The following is a 20132-nucleotide window of genomic DNA, read 5'->3' as shown; positions in this document are numbered from 1 at the left end:
ATATAATGCAATGAAGGTACAAAAATTGATCATTTCTGTTACAGTTTTCAGCTGTAAAACACAACTTTGTCAAAGTAGCAAAAAGCGTCTCGTCATCAAGAGAAATATAAAGAAGCATACTAACAACGTGAACAAACGGAAATATATCGTGCGATCAGTAATACATATTTGGAAAAAAATTTTTTTGCCGTTAAACAAAACGTTTTCGTTAGAGTAAAAAAAAAAAAAATAGCGTACGCCAATTTTTATATTTGTGCGTAACGTAAAACTGTAATGTCTAATTTTTATTATTGCAACATAATCGATTATGACGTGCGTCGTGTGACTAAGTGTCAAAATCAAATAAAAACCCAGCAAACTTTTTTGAATATACTCTAAAGCGTAAAGCATTGCAAAATCTGCAAAAATAAAAATAAACTTGCGCTAACAATCAAAAAGGCATAACAATTCAAGTATTTAAAAAAAAAACACTATTAAAAATAAAATTATCACCCAACAATTTCAACGAATGTCAAATACATTGCTGAAATTACAAAACAGTGCAAAAATCTACAACGAAGTAGCAATTTAATACAAAAATTAAGCAATAACAAAAAACACGCTTGAGAACATTTAAAATTGCTTTGGTAAAAAAGCGGCGGCAGAACGAATCCCATCAACGATCCAAAAGCGAGTACAGGAACGTCAGCAAAATTTCGTTAACAGCGCAACAATTTATTACCAAAACGGAGTCCATCACAGGACCTATGTCATCACCAAACTATTTACTGTTATTATTAAAAATCAATATCAATTTACAATCAAGAACTCAACATAATTTAGACGTTATAAATTCATTCATAACGTAACACGAGCAGACAATACGATTTGTTAGTTTTCTATTATATAAAAGAATATATAAAGTGAACTACGTCAAAAATCTAACTGCTGCCTCCCCCTCCTCACATCTATTAGCGAAATTATTAAGGAAGCGCTAGACAGAGAGAGATTTCGAGAAAAAAAGAAGAGAAATTTTCGCATACGAAATTTATAGTGAGAAACCAATTTTTTGGTACACACACACACACACACACACACACACAAAGCAAACGAAGAAGAAGAAATTTATCCTGCGTGGAAGCAACGTTTAAAAGTTCATTAATTCGTGAGCAGACATTTTTGTGAACTTCGCAATCATTCATAACCGAAGGAAAAAGAAGAAAATTAATGTAAGTACAACAATAAAAAATTATTATGAATGAATGGAAGAAAGTTTTAAGAATTTAAAAGAAATAACTAATTGTGCTTAGGGTTAAGTACGAACTTAACAAAAAAAGTAGGAAGAAAAAAAAAAAAAAAAACTGACTGTCTTCCTCTTAAATTTTGAAGTAAAATAATTGAATATAGAGCGTTTTACAACTGTGAAAATATTTATTGGTGCATACTAGCCTAATTTCTGTTGTCAAACTTCGTTGAAGACAAAAACCGTACTGTGCCATCTTCAGCGTACTTTTTTTAAAATATTTTTTATGCTTATTGTGCTAAAATTTGATTTATAAACAAAGCGAGTCCGGTATTGTTCCATCTTCAGTGTAACATGTTTTAAGTTATTATTTCTTGAGATTTTAGCAACAAAATGCTTATCACTTTAAAAGATATCAAAAGAATATGAATCCAGTGGTCGTAGGGTCTTAAGTTTTTAGTGCACAAAAAGCGTGAGATTGAACGACCTAAATTTTTCCCTCGCAAATTATTGGTTTTTTTATAGCAAATTTATAACAGTTTAGTAATAATTAAGTTCAGTAGTTAACTCTTCAAGAATATCGCAATCGTAAAATTTCTCGCCATTAATGAAGTTCACTTACTTTAAATAAAGTATTTTCCCTAGGTTTTAATTAACGAATTCTCGCTTGCGTTAATGATTATGCGAATTTGTTTCCCAAACGCGCTATCTCAACCCACAGTGTATTAAATTTTTCCAGCTAAAAGGATGTTCTTCAACCGAATTGTTAAATAAGGCGCTTTATAAATGTTGTGGGTCGTTTTCAAAACGCCCGCCGAGTTAAGCTGATATTACACTCTGCAGGCGATTAGTAAAGGTTTTAAGCAAGGCTGTTCAAAATTTTTTATATTGAAGTGGAAATAGAAAACTATATGTACTATACCTAAACTTTTTTAAATTAAAAAAAAAAATGTATTTTAACTGGTCCCCTTTTTTTTTGGTTTTAATTGACACTGCATTCGCAAGCGTCGTATGGCAAGGTGCTTAAAAGAGCCCTTATACTGCAAGGTAGTTTAAATTCACTTATTCAATTCCGTTAGTTGCAAAAATGTAAATTTTTTGGTTTTTTTCATGGCACCACGCCAGGCAAAAAATTGTTAATATATATTTGAAAATCCAATATATGGCTTGTTGCCATGTTTTTTCCACTATCCCGTTATGGGTAAAACACGTTTGATGTTTATGGCGTCACGCCAGATATTCCGTTAGTTTATGTTATAATATCCCGTTACATTTTGTTTAGCATATAAAAATAAGGTTAGTTTTTTCATTGGCACCACGCCAGTTTTCAAATATCACTCATTCCTATTAGGAGTGCATAAAACCGCCCTAACTCCAGTTCAGGGACGCATTGCATCTCTTAACTCCGCCAAAACGCCCGAGGTAAGCAAAGCAACCAACCTTGAGGCCTATTTTACTTTTCCACTCAACACAAAAAAGCCCGAAAAAATTGACGTTGAGTCGAGGATGACACCGCACGTCCACTCACACGTAAAGACAAGACCGGAATCGTGATGATCCCCTTAAAGAATAAATTTTGAATAAACATTTTTTCCAGTGCTATAATATTTTTGAAAAATTGTTTGTTGTCAATGTTGTTTGAATGTCATACCGAAGTGCCTTGGTTTCATATGGAAGTGCTTCTTCTTTGCATTTTCATATGAAATTCAGGTACTTTCATACAAATCAAATTTATATTTGAGGGTATATGGGAGTGCTATGAAATTTTTTTTTTATATTCAATGTGCGAATTTGTATTTGTGCCTATTTTTTCGGGGCAAAATAAAAACAGAAGTGCAACAAGTGTTTACGGGTTGGCAGGTCTGGTTTAAAGGTAAAAAAAAATATTTAATAAAGCTTGAAATTGTAATTCTAAAGCGGTGACAGCTCATTAGAATAGTGGAGTTGAATGCATCATAGTTTTATTTCCTTTATTTTACTTTTACGAAAGTGAAATGAAAAGATCAAGAAGATTTCAAAGCACTTTTTTGGCCAAGAATTAAATGAGCTTAAAAAACTGTATTTTCACTTTTTTGACTTACAATTAGAAATTTGTTTTTAATTTCCCAACCATTTTTTGAACTTTTTTGTTTTGAGTTCTTTAATTTTTTTTTAACTTAAATTTTTTTTTAAATTTCTACAATGGCAAAAAACTGCATTTTCGAGTTTATGATTAAAAAATTGAAAAATAAAACAAAAATTTGTAAAATTCCCGTAAATTGTTTAATTTTTAAATCTATGGATTTCTGATTTCAAATTAAAAAAGTTATAAAATACTCTAAACTTGAATTTTTTTTAAATAAATTACATTCATGCTGCATTAAAATAAAATTTTTATGAAAAAAAAAATTTTAAAACAAAACGAAATTTTAAAGATTAAAACATGCACATTGTGAGCGAAAAGGGGTATATGTTTATGAATTTGGCTATATTTTGCTTATCATCCTAAAACTGAACTTGCCGAAACCCAAAATCAATTAAATACAAACTTACAGTTATGCTAAACTATCTAAAAAAAACTTAATGTTATTGACGTAAGTGAAAAATTGCAATATTTGGTTACAAGGACATATTTTTGAATTTCATTTCTTTATCAGCTTGCCTTTCGGGTGCTGAGCTTTGAATTCGCGTACACCTTAGATTGAGCTTGCCTCGCTAGGCAAATAAATAAAAATTTATTGTAAAAACTCATACAAGCATTCAAAATTTCAGTAAAGAGAAAAAAACGCACAACAAAAATTCAAAATTAAAAAAAAAAAAAAAAAAAATTTTCAAAAATCATAAGCAAAAAAATTGTAAATTGGCTGATGCAACACTTGACATTTATTAGCTCAAACAAAATGAAAACGAAAGAATAAGTGAAACAAAAAAAAAAAAAAAACAAATTGATACTAAAATTCATAGAAAAACTTAATGTAACTTAATGTGTATATGTACATACATGCCTACAACAAAAACTAAATAGTCAACGAGTTAGCCAGACAAGCTATTTAAATGAAGAGCGACATTTAAGTGACAAGTGTACAACTATTTACCATAAAATGTAGCCAAAAACTTTTAATAGCGCAGACACTCCAAATAAAAAAAAAAAATAATAATTAAGTACTAAGGTGCTTAATACACTTAGCCGGTAGCTATAAAGAATGCCTTCGATACTTGCACGTATCGACAAACCAGTACTGTTACTAAAAATAAAACTATAGCTGTATATTGAAACTGAATAAAAAGAAATAAAAATAAAAGAAAAAAATGTAAAAAAAAAATAAGCATACGTCATCAGTTCACTTTTTTCTACTCAAACTGCACGCGCCTTTATACATATGTATATAGATAAATTGTACCTTGGCCAAGAAAATAGTTGTTGTAGGCAATGATCAAACCACTCAAGTCACAAACTTTTCGAGTAAATGAAAGGGGAAAGGGGTTTCACGGACGCTCATTCTAAATTTACGCATACATATGTATGTATGTATATACAATTTCACCTAAACGTCTGATCAAAAGATAAAAATAAACTCATTCATTAATTAGTGATTTACGTATAAAAAAAAAAAATTAAAAAAAGCAAATGAATAAAAAAAAAATATATAAAAATAAGAATAGGAAAAATAATTAAAGGAATAGTAAAAAACGATCAATAAATTTTAATAAATGCAGTAATATAAAAAATTATACCAAATTAGTTTGCCTACACAGTAGCAAACAGCAAAATAGCAACGTAAATCATATTTCGTCAATCGAATTCTTTTTTACTTATGTTTGATATTAAAAAAAATTTGTTAGCCAAAGTATGCAAAACTTATCACAAAAACGTTTTCGAAAAAATTTTACGAACACTTCAACGGTTTAATTTGGTGTTCACTGAGTTTTTTTGAGTATGCAGTTTTGCATCCCAATTATATTTAGTCTAAAAATTTACATAGATTTTTTTTTTTTATTTTTTTCCGAAGTGTTTCAGATTTTCCTCTTTATGAGAAAAAATTTCATACTTTGTATAGAGGAAAATCTAAAACACCTTTCGGACAAAAATGTTCAAAAATCAATGCGAATTTTGAAAGATTTCAAACTTGTAAATAATGCAAAAATTTAGAGAACTCCAAATAAAATTTTCAAAAATTTCGTAAAATTTAAAAATCTATGCGAAATTTGGAAATTTGTACAACAATTCAGAGAACTCCCAACAAAAAGTTCGAAAACGTCTTAAAATTTACTCGAATTTTCGAAAACCTTTTTGATATAGTTTTAGTCACAAAATTCGTAGCAATTTTTTTGTACAACAATTCAGAGATCTCCCAACAAAAAGTTCGAAAACGTCTTAAAATTTACTCGAATTTTCGAAAACCTTTTTGATATAGTTTTAGTCACAAAATTCGTAGCAATTTTTTCTTAAAGCATCGATAATTAAAAAAGAGGAATAAAGTGATTTAAAACATAAATTTATTAAAAAAAAACTTCAAAATATTTTTAACTTTTGGAGCGTAGATGTAAGCGGCTCTTAAGTAAAATTTCTAAACAAAGGTATTCAAATAAAAAAAAAAAAAAAAATTGGAAGCATGCATTTTCTGAGTGGACTATATATATAAATTTCTGTATATATTTGCGACTCATTTTATTGAGCAGTCCAATCGTTCTGCATAAATCCGAAAAACCAAATTTCAAGTTCTTGTGTCTTTAAAAATTTTTGAAGTTTGAATTATATTTCTCTTTTTATGGATTTCCTTCATTTCACCTCATTCTGAACCAGAGTTGGGGGTAGTGCATGAATCCACCAGCCTTTACTCACAGTTGTGTAATAATGCAAAAAATATCAGTCTGACACCGCTATAGTGATAATGAAGCTAAACAATTTTAAACTAAAATTTAAATTAAAATATTTTCAGGATCAGCTTTGGTTAGGTTGAACTAGCCGGTCAATAACAGCTCACATAGACTGAATATTTCCATAGTGTTGCCAGAATTTTATTGACGACCAAACGTAAGAGCCCCAATCAGGTGTCAGTACTTATGTTATAGAATATCTCAGTCCGTTTTGTCCATCTTCATCAGGGAAACTGCATGTTTTAACATAAACTATAAAATAAAATAAAACAAAAATTCCCCTGATGAAAATGACAAAAGTTCTTCGAAACGCGTAGGAGGAAAAGAAAAACTTTTGTTCACTCTTTATTTAATCGGTCGAAAAACTAATATTACGACAACATTTACCAAAACTGGCCTAAAATTAATACAATTAAACTTTGTGTTTTGATATTGTCAAATGACTGTTACACATTTTACAAAAAAAATTAAAATAAAATTTAGCAGTAATATTAAACCTTAATTAGCTGTTGTATAGTGCTAATGATTTCCCTTTGTCACATTTTCACAGTAATATTTAAAATTTACTCTTCGAATGGATCATAAATATCATTTGATCTACTCATACCAATTTAGCCAGAGCACTTATATGAAGCATAGCACATTAATTCATTAGTCTATTAGAGACAACATTAAAAATCGTTTTACGAGCTGCTAATATCCCACATTTAATGCTCTTAGACATTCAGGGACGGATTAAGGAATGTGGAGGCGGTGTGATGTTCAGTGGGTCCCAACAAAAGCAATTACTTATATAGAGCACACCAAAATGATTTAAATGAAAAATAAAATAGTCGGTGTTGCAAAACGATCTAAAATAATTTTGAGTTTTCCTGGTTCACGGGTCGAATGAATGCCTTTCATTAGAAACCATTTATAATTTGAATTAATATCAGAGAAAAAATCGCAAAGCTATCTTTGATAAGAAAAGATGCACAAAGTTAAACGTTCCGAGTCACTACTAAAGTCTAGCACCCAAAAGTGACATGGAACATTTTGCACTATGTACATAACTCGAATAACACGAATGCAGGGTATAAAAAACGTAATAGCATTCATGCATATGGGTAACGAAAATAATGTACGAAAGAAAAGTGAATACCCCTAACGGTTTGCATGTGTATAGAAACGTTTTGGAATATGCGAAGCAAGCGTCAGAAAAATGAATGTATAAAGGAAAAGTGAATACCCCTAGCGGTATGCATGTGTATAGAAACGTTTTGGAATTTACGAAAGAAGCGCAAAAAAAAAAAAAACAAAAAAAATTAACGTCGCGTCAGGCTATAAAAGCATTGTTTGACTGAATAAGGGTATTCAGTAGTGTCCGAAGTCTTGTTGAGTAAATTGGAAGCATAATAAGCAAAGTGAGAAACTGTACTAAGAAGAATAGTGGTGAAATAAGATAAATTTATTTAGTCGTTTTATCTAACTGCACAGTTGTAATAACGGTTTGAAAACTTATATAAATTATATAGCATTACGTAGTTTTTTTTTTGTATGAAAATTTAATTTTAACTAAAACTCGTAAATATGGCTGTTTTAGCTTGTTAGTTCTGAGTCCAAGTGAAGTGCTTATGCGAGTTCCTGCAGGCAACATATAACTATATGCTCAAGTACAGTAGAGGCCACGTAGTTTATAGTACGTAGCATATGAAACAGGCATGCTTAACCAACGAAACGATATCATTTCGTTACGATAATCAACGTTAATAAACGAAACGAAGTCATTTCGTTTCGTTTATTAACGTTAAGATCGTCAAATTAACGAAATGATTTCGTTTCGTTTTCTGCCATATCAAAACGAAATCAAATCGTTTATGTTGATTATTAATTTCAAACTATGCTGGCAAAGCTGATTGATGGCGGAGTCATTAAAGGTGGAAGCATTAGCCAAGCTGATTGCAACTTTTCTCATGAATTTTGACAGTACAAACATTTCTCAGAGTATTTTTGACATTACCACCAACGAATTACACAAACAAATTACATAGAGTTTGAGTGTGTATGTGCGCTCGTTGTTGCCACCTTACGGCTTCACCATGGCTATAGCATTGCCAGCACAATTCAAACATAAAGTATCACGTTTTTGTTAACGTTTTTAACGTTAACGAAAGCTTTTCGTTTCGGTTAAAAACGAGATACAATTTATCTTGATAATTTCTTTATCGATAATATTTCGAAGTGTTGCAACGGAAACGGTGGAAATTTTTTGATAAACGATTAGCTTAACGTTAAGGTGCATCCCTGATATGAAAAGAAATTTTTAAAGAATACCAAACGAATTTAATACCTCAATGCAATGAAATTCATCTGCTTTTAACTTTTTTTTTCAAGATTCTATGAATTTATACTTATTATTAAGAATTCATGAGCTTAAACCGGCTTATACTCGTAATAATTGAATATTCAATTATTGTGTTTTTCTAAGAGAAACTGAGAAAAAATAAAGAAACATTTACTGGCATATTGCGATGGTACCATTTCGAAAACCGCCACGAATTCATCATGAGGAAATTTCGTAATGTTATAAAAGCTTTCACCGAGATTCGAACCGCGAATCACACGATGAAACTGCAGTTGCCTTAACTACTAGGCTATCCTGCTTGTATTTGTTTTCTTGGTTAATTCAGTTTATCTCATTTGTACACTAACAACAAAATTGAAACATTCTGACTGTATTAATTTGCCTGTTATGTAGATTTTTTCTATGAATTTTTAAGGTAAATAAATTTCAAAAATGTTCTGGCTCTGCAAATGCGTACTGACATTTGAAAATTTTTTTCCGAAGTGTGTTTCGAATTTGTTTCCATATAAAATAAGTGTGAGTTTTTAGAAATTTATTATTTGTATTTTGTCCATATAACTTTGTCCGGGTAACAAAACTGTATACTCAAAAACGTACAGGAACTTAAGACAAAAAATTCAAACTTTTCATACAATTTTTTTTTATTCGATAACGTTTTTGAGGTACAAATATCAATAATTAAAAAAAAAGAAGAATATAATTGACGGTATTTGATAAAAACTGCCACTGCCATTTCACTATTCTGACTCTGTTCTTGCCTTTTCGAAAGTAATACAAAATGTTTTCTAACAACACTGTATGTATTCGTTTACGGTAAGATTTGTGATCTTTTAGAAAGGTGATCAATTTGCACATTACACATACATACATGCTTGTATGTATCCGATCATAAATATATTTCGACGCGAATGATGAGTTACATATATGGCATACAAGAAGGATGTACAGGTGTGAGTAAGAAAATAGCAGAAAATGGATTTTAACATTTTGTAAGTTTCTTATTTTATTTGCGTTAATTTAATAAAACTGCAATTAATTTCGTAACGAAAGTTATGTATAACAATTTGGAAAAACGGTTTCGAAAAAAACTGAAAATTCGAAATTCATGAAATTTTCTATATGTTTATTAGTTGTGGAAAAATTATGAGTATGCAATTTTGTAGTCCCATTCATTTTTGGCCTTACAAAATACAGGTTTGAAATATTTTAAAATTTGCATTAATTTGCAAAATTTTCATACATACAAAGTATGTCAAGTAACCTGGGTCGATTTGTATGGACGAAAGTTATCCGATATCGCGCCATCGATTTTTCAATAGGATTTGGGCGCAGGAAAAAAAGTTCCACTACGCATACCAAAAAAAAAAAAATAATTTTCGAGCCTGCGAAATATTTTTTGTGTTTTGCGGAGTGTTTTGGTCGAAAATGTATCCTTTCGCCATTTTTTAAGGGTTTTTTCAGAATACACGTATGCATTTTCCTCCAAATCATTTTTTATGTATTTATTAAAAATTCGTGATGAAAATGTTTTACATTTTTTTTCAAATAATGTGTAATGAAAATGAAATTTCGCAGGGTCGAAAATTATTTTTTTGGGTATGCGTAGTGGAACTTTTTTTTCCTGAGCCCAAATCCTATCGAAAAATCGATGGCGCGATATCGGTTAATAATCGACCCAGTCTAACGTGAAGTATGTAAGTATGTCTTAGTTAATCCGAAAAAACCTACGAAAATTTTTTTTTAATCAATGCAAGTTTTGAAACTTCAAACTACAGACTCAAACATTTTCCTGAAACTCTACATAAAAATTTGGCAATTTTTACAAAAATTTTCAAAACCTCGAACTTTAAAAAATTTTTTCAAATATATTTCTGAAATTACGCACTAAGTTTTCCTTATACATACATACAACCCATTAAAGCCTTTGTTGAATTAGCAAAAAAAAATAAAAGAAAAAACTGGTTAAATATACATTTTTGCTGCTATTTTTGTACACGCAGATGTATACTTTTTGTATAATTTTTATTTTAACACCTAAAAGCAAATTTTACGTGTTATAAGAATGACTCATGACATAATTTCTATATTATTATACTTTTTTCACAATTTTTTTTCTTCGCTTTGCATATTAAGTGTTTGAAGTGGCTGAGTAGGCATATTTAAATGGTTGTTCGGCTTATTTAATTAGCGTGACAATTAGTTTGATGTTAACACCGGTACGAGAAGCACCTTACATGTATTAAGCAAAAAAAAAAAGAATCAGAGTGAGTTGAAGCATCGCAAGAGAAGCAAATTGTACATGTAAGATTTTTGCAACATCACTCAATTCAAAAAAAAAAATTAGCCTAATTAGCATACACTTATAGACACAAAATAAATTCTATTGAGTTAGTGCGAACTGGTAAGCTTTTGTGTTCATCACATGTTTAAGTTAGAACTGGCCGGTCCATGGGGACCTCACATAGACTGAATGAGTCCGTAGTGTTGCATCACATATTTGATCTCTACAAATTTTATTTGAATTGATTTACGTCATATGTAATAAAAAAGAAAGATGTGATTTATAGATAACCTCAACTCACAGTGACTGTGAGACAAAAGGGTACATTGTAGTACTTATTTTATTGTGAAATATGTAGTAAAGTTTTTTATGATTTATTAGGAAGTTAGTGCACAGCGTTGGTTGGCTGGTTGGTGTGCTGCCCGGCTATGGAGCCGCGCCCAAGTAGGGCTCTAGGCGCCATTTTGATGCATTTCCTTCTGGATCCAATTACGTTTTGGATTGATGTACCCTGCGTATAGTTTTACTCAAACCACTTGGTTAGATCAATAAACCTACTGATGTCCTTGATTCGGCAGTTTGACACCGCCCTTAAGTCTGGAAACACTCAGCGTTTGTATACTCCAAATTTTGTTTGCAAAAAAAAAAAAAAATCTTTAATTAAAAAAAAGAAGGATTTTTAAATATATCTTGTGAATAGCTTTTAAAATGTTTTAGTATTCCTGAGAAGAAAAAAAAGCTATTAACTACACTGTACATATCAAGGAAACAAGTTATTATTCTAATCTAAAATAGATCCCAAAAAATAAAACTTTCTGCAAACATGAATTTATTATAAATAAATCGAGATAGTAACACTGTATAAATACATTTTTGAGTCACTGTGCATCTGTGCACTTAACAAAAAAAAAAAACATCGCGTTGCTAAGAAAAGTTATCTGTATTCATACATGTATAGTTTTTTATAGAAAATCATTCTTTATATACCTAAACACTACACACCGCCACCAATGAAATTCCTGATCGTTTCAAACGTCACGTAGAAGCAATAATGAAATAATAAATAAACATGATTTACATTATATTTATTTATATTAGGCACGAATTGAAAAAAAAATTTTTTAGAGTAAAGTTTTTGACTTAAAAAAAAAACTTTGAAATTAAAAATTTAACATCCCAAAGTCGGCGACTGATTTTATAAATAAAGTGTGAGTCAAAATTTTCTTCATCAATACATAATTCTATTTTTAATTCATTACAATCATGCCTGTGCAATTAAGTGATTATTTGAGATAAAGTATATTTTGAATTACTAAGCTAATCGACTAATTATATGTTTTGATTAATGAGCGATTAGTATTTTGAATAATTCGAAGTCAACAAAGAACAATGAATTAAAAAAGCAAACTTATTGATTATTACATTGAAATTGTGATTATTACACATTGAAATTGTGAGTAATCACGATTAATTGATAATTGAATACTCGCTAAATCACACTAACACATAACCATAGTTGATCAGTTTTTTCACTAAAAGATAAGGAAAAAATTTTGATTGCATAAAAAAAACTTTTGATTATTAATTATTAGTATTGTTAATTGTTAGCATTAAAACAGAATCATTGAAGATTTTATGGAAAATATTAAAATTAGTATATAACCATTATGATTAAAAATCATTCAGATCTGCTTTCGAATACGAATTCGTCTTGAATACTAGCTAAGACAAAATAATTATTTTTCTTTTCGTGCGAAATTTTGTATTCCTCCGAAATAAAGATTAATGAAGAACAACAGCAAAAAAAAAAAATAAATATTTAAAAAAAGTGCGGAAATTTTTTCTTTTGTTTCAATCTAATCTATGAGTTATTTACATACATACACGTTTCACGCATGAATTTCACCAATTATGAGATGTGGTACTTTTCTGGCCTTTTCCGGCGCCTGATTTCTGCTACAGCTTCCTATCTGCGTTTTCTACCGAATAAATTAGTTCATTTGCAATAATTATCTTATAATGACTTTGCACATTAATATGCTTAAATAGCGCATTGACCTTCGGACTTGAGTCGTCTGTAATAAATTTGATTTGTAGTTTAATTAACATTTAATAAGTAATAAATAACTTTATTTCATTGATAAGATTTGGAGTTTGGCTGTACGATGCGAGTAGAAAGTTGCTGAAATTTTTTCCAAATTTTTTTGAAATTTCTTAGCGGCAAATTATGTACAATTACTCGAAACGAGAAGTGTCAAATTTTCAAGTGGGAGCTAAAGTTTGTAAGACATCAGAGAATTCCCTTACTTTCGTGAGTGGCAGTAAACCTGAAAGCCTTTGTGAATGTAGCACAAATTGCCACAGTACACCACATACATATATATAAGGCACAAGATAATTTATATAGTATTTTTTTTAAATTTTTTTCAATTTTAATTTTTCAGTATTTTTAACCAATAGTTTTTCTAATCTTTTTATTTGCAGAAAATGAATATACATATGTTAGTTATAGCACAATTGGTGCTTTTCGCAGCTTGCATTCAATGCAGAGCAATCGACGATGTTGACAATTCCATTGAGAGTGTTGATGAGAGTGATGATGGCGGTGAAACACATTCACATCAACAGCAACGATCACCATTCGAAGAGGATTGGATTAAATTTGTTAAAAAACCACCACCAACATTAATCCAAACTTTAGGACAATCTGTTGAGATCATATGCGAAGTGATGGGTTCACAAGTGCCCACTGTGCAATGGGTTGTTGGACGTTTACCGTTATCTGAGGTGAGTTGCTTTTTGAAGAGATGAGAGCAATTAAGTTGGCGTCGAAGCAGAGATAGGTCGTATTTAGGAGGCATGAGTATTTTTAGGAATATGTAGACATTTTTTTTTTTAAATAAGTATGCCAGAGGGGGGAATTCTTAGATTTTCGTGGAAATCGGTTTTTTTCGCAGCAATAGTTGACTTATTTTTTGAGTAAAGCAATAACCACCTTCTATTAGAAAACAAGTTATATTATTAAATTTCAAACTAAAGTTATTTCCTATTTTCTACTACTTCAAACTAGTAGAGCTTTTGAGCTTACAAACAAGGAAAAGCTTACGCAGAGAGCTTTTAGAATAGTTTAATTAAGGAGCGCTTTTTTAATAAAAAAAAATTTGAAAATTACTATTCGAAAGTTTATCATCATGCAACCCTAGCCTCATCAAACTATTTTCTAAAAACTAACCATTTATTTTTTTTTTCTCTCTCTCTTCCTCCTCTCCCCAGATTGATAGCGTTGAGTCAAATGTCATATCCGAATCATCACCAAGCGCCATTGTACGCGTACGTTCCGTACACATAATCGATCATATGTTGAGCGAGAAACGCACCTATACATGTGTTGGTCGTACCAGTGGTAAAACGATTTATAGCACAACGGTCGTCTATCCACAACCGGATATGAAAGATTTATTGCAGGTGCGCGATAAACCATTCACTGGACCACAAAAGCCACGCATTGTCTACAATGAGAAATTTCATTTGGATTTGGTTGATTCGAATTTGGTATTGCCATGTAAAGTGCATGCACGTCCCCGTGCCGAAGTCTTTTGGATGAATGGCGAAGGAAAATTGATTGAACCAAATCATCGTTTAAAAATTTTACCTTCGGGCGATTTGCTTATTTCAAATATTAAATGGGAAGATATGGGCGCTTACAGGTGTATAGCACGTAATGCTATGGGCAAGGATACAGCGGATACATTTGTCTATCCAGCACTTGTAAGTATCTGAAAAATTAAGTAATGAAAAATTTATTTTTTTAAATATACATAAATTATGAGTAAGGAAATAAAATAAAGTAGTATAAAAAAATAATTGTTAGGTAAAACAAATATGAGAACACATAAGCAAAAAAAAAACTAACACAAAAATAAAATATTGACAAAAAATTGGACATCAACTAAATCTAAATGAAAGAAGATTTATATGAAAATGAAAACAAACTAAAAATAAAAAATTAATAATTAATTCATCTGAAACGAATTGAAAAAATTAATTATTCACTAATATAAAATAAAGCAGAAAGAGAACTCAGCAAATTATAAAAAAATAAGATTAATTTGAATGAAATAAAATGAATATAAAGCAAACAAAAGAATAAGTAAAAAAAAAAAATATATATATATACCAAATTAGTAAGTTAAAAAATGTAAATAAAAACTGGAGATGCATATTTAAAAATATAAAACAAATTAAAAACATAACAATTCAGAAATAAGCATAAAAAATTTGAATAAAATAAAACCAATTAAAATAAAATTACAATTAAGTAAAATAAAAATAAAAAAACTAAACTTAATAAAATAAATAAAATTAAATAAGAGTTTAATAGATTAAAAAAATATAATAAAATAAAATTAAATTATATATAACAAATTTAAATTAAATAAAATGAAATAAAAGGAAACAAAATAAAATAATTTAAATTAAAATCAACAAAATAAATTGAAAAAAAGTAAAATAAAATAAATTGAAAAAAATTAAGTGAAACAAAATAAAATAAAACAAAACACAACAAAATAAATTAAAATCAAATAAAATAAAACAAAAAAATCAAAAAAAAAAATCAAGTGAAACACAATAAAATAAAACACAATTAAATAAATAAAAATAAAACAAAATAAAATGTGATAAAATTAAAGAAAGAAATAAAAAATAAAAGAAAGCAAAATAAAGAAGAATAAAATTAAAATAAAGTAAAAAAATAATGTTTTGCCGGCTTTAGGTCCTGGGTGAATAAGACCATAAATTTTTGTTTTTATAACCGATATATTTCGGTTACTCTACGGTAACCGGCGAATTTTTAACACGTCTGCACCGTGTGACGTGGAGCTGTATACTGTGCCGGCAAAACAAAATAAATTAAAAACAAAAAAGTCGCCAAAACACTCTAATTGTAAAAAATAAAAATAAAAACATACAAAATATTACTAAATAAGTTAAAACTAAAAAAATCATTTATTACAAAAAAAAAAACACAAATTAAAAAACAACGGTTAAAGTAAAATTTGTTCACCTAGCACAAACAATATAATCAAAAAACGGAAAATAAAAATATTATGTAAAAAAGTAAAATAAATAATACATTATTTAATAAAAATAAGTTAATATAATATATATAACTAATTGTCCTGTTTTGCTGGCTCGAGGTCCGTGTTTTATAAATTAAACACAATTATTTCTTTTTTCAAAAAACCGATATATTTCGATTGCTCTACTTCTACTTCTGCTTCTTCTTCAAGGTTACAGAGTTTTCTTAACACGTTTGCTCTGTGCGACGTACCATACTCCACGTTGCACAGAGCAAACGTGTTAAGAAAACTCTGTAACCTTGAAGACGATTGCCGTAGAGCAATCGAAATATATCGGTTTTTTGAAAAAAGAAATAATTGTGTTTAATTTATAAAACACGGACCTCGAGCCAGCAAAACAGGACAATTTGTTGAAGTATAAAAGGTCGCCAAAAATTATAATTATAATATATATATATAACATTGAATAAAAAAAAAAAATATATATATAAAAAGTTTAATAAAATATTTTATTAAATAGAAAATAAAGTTTATTAGCACAAAAAAAAAGTGTATAAAAAAAAATTTTAAAAAAATATTTTTCGTTGTAACAATCTGTAAAGTTCTCTTTTCCTTATTTTCTAAATAATTTCTTTATTTTATTATTTCTTTGCAGAAAGAAGAAAAATAAGTAAATTTTTGGAAAACTGAATATGTCTCCCCCACCTTTAACAAAACATAAAACAAAGATGTATATAACGACTTAACTTGGCAGCTGTACGTATGTAAATTAAGGCAAACGCGCGCATAAAGATGAAATGAAAATGGTTCCTAAACTGAAATATGATACCATTGCATTGTACGTTTAATATATAGCTAGTTAAAATGCCTGCAAATGGTGCTACCCCATATTTGCGAACCCCCATTTAATATAAAGAATACAAAAAAAGAAAAATTCAAAAAAAAAAAAATAATAATAATAATAAATAAAAAAAGTTAAAAAAAAGTATTTTAAAAATTAAAAAATGTTTAAATAAAGAAACAAAAAAATTACAAAATTTATATTCAAAATAGTATTTTTTAATTAAAAAAAAAGTTTATCAAAAAAATTTGAAGAAAAGACAAATAAGCAACTACATTTAAAAATCTCTAATAATTTAGTGCAAATTAAAAGAAAAAACCTAATTAAAAATTATTTTCAAATTTTTCTTAGGCACAAACAAAAAATGTACAAAAAAAGAACATACCAAATAATAATAGGCTACTTTATTTAAGAAATTTAAATAAATAATACGTGTAAAGATACGCACACACACACACATACACAAAAAATATGCAAATACGTACACAAAAACATAAAACTACTTTTTAAGCAAATTAAAAATGCGAATGAAATACAGCCAGCTTAGTTTTTTTCTGTTTGTATGTGAAGACAAATATACAACAATTAAACTAAATAACGCAAAAACATACATCAGCAAATTATATACAAGTTTACGTATATACACACATACATAAATATGTACATGTTTATCACAGATTTTTTTTTATAATTTATGTAATGAATTTTTTGTGAACTAAATTGTACTAATCTTTTTTTTTAATTAAATTCATTGAAATAGAATTGTTTTCTGACATCTAATGTATCATGTATACGCAGCTACAAAAAATTTTTTCCTTGATTTATAAATAATAAAAATTAATTTTTTTTAATTAAAAAAAAATCGGTTTTCTCAAATCAAAAAAAAAAAAAAAAAAAAAATCAATAAAATTTCCTGAGAAAAATTTTAAACTTAATTTCCTTAGCCCTTTATTTTCAACTGTATTCTGTGTCTGTCCTCCATTTGTGTTGGTGCCTAGTTTTAAATTAAAAAAAAAGCAGTACCAGTAAATTACTTGTATCATTTCTTAGTTTTATTTAAAAAAAATGCCCGTACTTAATTTTCAATGTTTAATAAAAATAATTTAGTTTTAAGATTTATTATTTACATAGATAGCATTGATACATTTAAACAAATCAAACAAGAATTAATTCATATCACTAAGCATTAATTTATTTATTTATTACGAAATCAAGATATCTCATTACAATAGCTAGCCATCGGAAGATGAAAAAAATACAACAAAAAAAGATAAATAAGAATATCGAAAAAACAACTACAAACAGCCACTGACGAATACTACAACGCAGTAATTTAATTGTTTTTATATTTCCATAAATTTATACATTTAAGTTTAATTTAGTTTATGCGTGTTTTTTTTAATTAACTTATTAAATTAATTTAGTTACAAATAATTTTTTTTAAATAATTTAGTTTTACACCGTACTGATGTTTTAAATGCAACATAATTAATTTACATACATATACATAATTTAAAAATTTAATAAAAAAATGTAAACTTTTTGTGTCAAGAATGTGTAAGAAAAGTATGCAATTTAAATAAATATGATGAGTAAAATGAAAAAAAGAAAACTAAATAAAAAAACAATAAATGGTATTTAAATTTTACTTGAAAACTTTGGAAAATGAGGTATTTAAATACAGGTAAGTTTAGTTGCGGAAAGTGGTCTCTCATTTTTCTCTCTGTTGTTGTTGTTGTAGCGATAAGGTTGCTCCCCGAAGGCTTTGGGGAGTGTTATCGATGTGATGGTCCTTTGCCGGATACAGATCCGGTACGCTCCGGTAACACAGCACCATTATGGTGCTAGCCCCCGACCATCTCGGGAACGATTTATGTGGCCACATTAAACCTTCAGGCCATCCCTCCCTCCCCACCCGCAAGTTCCATGAGGAGCTTGGGGTCGCCAGAGCCTCGTCTGTTAGTGAAACAGGATTCGCCGCGTATAGGTGAGGTTGACAAATGGGTTTGGAGAAGCTATATATTGCGCTGGCAACCTGAAGAGTTGCGCTACACAGCCTCTTGAATCTGGTAGTTTAGTTGCCTCTTACGACAGGCATACCTACCGTGGGTATATTCTGACCCCCTAACCCGTGGGGGTATTTTTTCTCTTTCAGTCCAGCCTTTGACGGTGCCTATAGCTAGTATTTAAAATAAACTATTTTAATATAAATATTTTTATTTAATTATTTAAAAATCAGTTTGTTTAACAAAATTTTATAAACTCCAAAATTTTCTTATTTTGATAACTTCAAAAATTTTCATTTAAAAAAAGGTAACTTAATTATTTTAAAACAATTGAAAAATCACAAGTAAGAAACGAGTAAAAGTATTAATATAAATAAAATAAACAACTTAATAAAGACCCTACAGTGCCTACCTCACAAATGGCGCCCGAGCAGGAATAAAACGCCACAGGCAATTGTGCAAAGCTCTCCCGTTCCTTGGAAAAATAGCTGAAATATCCGTTCTGAATTAACTACGACTAAATTCAAACCTGCGAAATTTCGCTCTTCAGCGTGACATTTGGGTAAGTGGCTCAAGCTCCACTTTGTAGATCAACCAGTCGATTTCATAGACGCAGTACTTCGAACCTTTAATAACTTAAAAAACAAGCTCAATGTGAGGGCTTTAAAGAACATGGGTAGCGCTTTTCCATTCCTACTAATATTCCGCAGGCAGTATGTGAGCATCGTAAGATGATCGATGCGACGTCAGAAGCTAGCCATAAGAAGGGCGCATAAACATAAAAACAACGTTCCGGCCGTCGCGAGGTTATTCATAGAAAAACACTTAAAATAGGTGGACCCAGACAATATATCCATTAAAACATCTTGGCACTGCTTACTTAGTTAATTGGCGCTTAACCGTTTAAACAATTATAGCCGTCCAACGATGCGCGCCAGTCGCTTCTTCGCTGGATTAACTGCCGCCAATTGGTCACACCAAGAGAATTTAAATCGTTTTTGACCTGCAACTTTCAGCGGAGTGGAACAAATATTTATGTATATTTTATTAAAATGTTTCATTTTAATAAAAAATGAATTGCATTTGTACATTTATGCTACCCTTGCTGTTCGTTTTTTGTATTGGCATCGACGTTTTTCCGCTCATGGACGCTTCGCCACAGTGATCCACATCATGAACCAATGACTAAAGATCCCGTAATGCCACAACCGTGTATTTGTAATTTAATTTAGAAAAAAAGTTATTGTCAAATGACGTAACGCTTTTGAAGTTTTTAGGTTTCTTCAATTATTATTTTTTTTTTAAATTTTCATTGACGATTTTTATTAACGAACAAAAATTTTAATTTCGTAAAAGTTGATTTTTTCTTTGAGATTGTTTATTATTTTCAATCAAGTTCTAAGCCAAGGGAGTTTTAATCGTTTGTGGTGATGCATAGCATTCGGTCCAGTTCAGGAACCAAACATCGAAACCAAGAAGTATTATTTAAGGGATGCCGCA

General features: G+C 29.3%; 1 protein-coding gene across 3 annotated transcripts in view; it reads left to right on the top strand.

Moving 5' to 3' along the window:
- Positions 1 to 18258, top strand: part of ImpL2 (Ecdysone-inducible gene L2) — a 113725-nt gene extending 95467 nt beyond the window's left edge. The window contains exons 1-4 of one of the 3 annotated variants that reach the window (XM_067789560.1): positions 24 to 1208; positions 13189 to 13491; positions 13978 to 14472; positions 16441 to 18258. In XM_067789560.1, coding sequence (XP_067645661.1) covers positions 13192 to 13491; positions 13978 to 14472; positions 16441 to 16455 — 810 coding nt within the window. In that variant the 5' untranslated portion in view covers positions 24 to 1208; positions 13189 to 13191 and the 3' untranslated portion in view covers positions 16456 to 18258. Of the gene's footprint in view, positions 1 to 23; positions 1209 to 10614; positions 10725 to 13188; positions 13492 to 13977; positions 14473 to 16440 lie in introns of those variants that run through there. The other 2 variants (XM_067789561.1, XM_067789557.1) reach the window with 2 other exon arrangements.
- The last annotated feature ends 1874 nt before the right edge of the window (positions 18259 to 20132 follow it).

This window comes from Eurosta solidaginis, chromosome 5, assembly GCF_040869045.1.
Source record: "Eurosta solidaginis isolate ZX-2024a chromosome 5, ASM4086904v1, whole genome shotgun sequence".
Classification (NCBI taxonomy): Eukaryota; Metazoa; Arthropoda; class Insecta; order Diptera; family Tephritidae; genus Eurosta; species Eurosta solidaginis.
Note: the sequence above shows the minus strand (reverse complement) of the source record. Positions and strands in the feature narration are given on the sequence as shown.